Source organism: Triticum aestivum, chromosome 7D (assembly GCF_018294505.1).
Source record: "Triticum aestivum cultivar Chinese Spring chromosome 7D, IWGSC CS RefSeq v2.1, whole genome shotgun sequence".
Classification (NCBI taxonomy): domain Eukaryota; kingdom Viridiplantae; phylum Streptophyta; class Magnoliopsida; order Poales; family Poaceae; genus Triticum; species Triticum aestivum.
The window spans coordinates 66,643,325-66,644,459 of record NC_057814.1 but is presented as its reverse complement, the minus strand read 5'-3'; the positions used below and the strand labels follow the sequence as shown (position 1 = coordinate 66,644,459).

Below are 1,135 nucleotides of genomic sequence, written 5' to 3'. Positions count from 1 at the left end.
TAAAATACCAGCAAACAAAAAAGAATTAAATGGAAAACACAAAATTAATGGAAAAATAAAAATTAAAACCAACCCCCAAAAAAAAACATTTAGTACCGGTTGATGCTACCCACCGGTACTAATGGTCTACCAGCACCCGGGCCTGGCTCGTGCCACTTTAGCGCCGGTTCGTGCCGAACCGGTAGTAAGGGGGGGCCTTTAGTCTTCACTCTTTAGTGCCGGTTGCAGAACCGGCACTAAAGGCCCTTACAAACCGGCGCTAAAGCCCGATTCTGCACTAGTGACACTCGGCGTACATGAAAATTCCAGTAGTGGTTGGATCGATATATGAGTCGGAAAAGGTGAAAGATCAAATGTGCCATTTATGTTTCTTGCTTGCTTCAGAGACACGAATTACAAAACTCAAGTTTGAGTAAGTAGTATACTATATACTACTCTTTAGAAGTCGAGGGACTTCACTATTCCAGCTTACCAAGTACTCCGTACGTACGTCCGTCCTCTTAATCTTAATCAGTATAAGCTACTTCAGGATAGGTTGCACGTACGTCGGGGGCGAGAATACTTCGTTAGTGGTGCTGAGGGTCCGGGCCGCCGGGGCTGGACCTCTTCGACTCAGAGTACGGCATCGCCGCAGTCGCCCTCCCTGCTGCTGCCCACCGCATGGTACTTGCGGCAGTCGTCTCCGCCGGCCGCGAGAAGACTGCGGCCGCATTGCTCCCACCGGCCAGCATTCTCCGCCCTCCCACCGTCACCTGCAGGAGGTTGGCCTCGCAGCGCGAGACGGCGGTCAGCAGCAGCAGGATGAGCACGGCGCACAGTGCCGGCATCCTCAACGCGCTCGAGCTGGACGCCATGAATGGAATGCTACCTCACAGCTCGCACTAGAGTAGAATGTGGCGACGGTGGCGAGTTCGGTACGTAGCTGCAGGACGCTGTGCTCATTTATAGGAGCTCGAGCAAGCGGTTTGCCGTTTGGCGCCATGGGTGGAGACTCGCCTGTGTCGCACTCGCACTGACAGCGACCAACGAGCGACGAGATCTGTGGCCTCATTACCCTCATTCGTCGATCGAAAAAGGGGCAACTTTCTGCTCATGGCCCCGTGTGATCCATCACATATATATACGCCATGTTGCA

At 53.0% G+C, this 1,135-nt stretch overlaps 1 protein-coding gene across 1 annotated transcript; it reads right to left on the bottom strand.

Moving 5' to 3' along the window:
• Nucleotides 1-557: 557 nt before the first annotated feature.
• LOC123166009 (uncharacterized) lies at nt 558-890 on the bottom strand. The gene has a single exon (XM_044583767.1). The coding sequence runs from the start codon at nt 852-854 to the stop codon at nt 567-569; it is 288 nt and encodes a 95-aa protein (XP_044439702.1). The 5' UTR covers nt 855-890; the 3' UTR covers nt 558-566.
• Between the last annotated feature and the right edge of the window lie 245 nt (nt 891-1,135).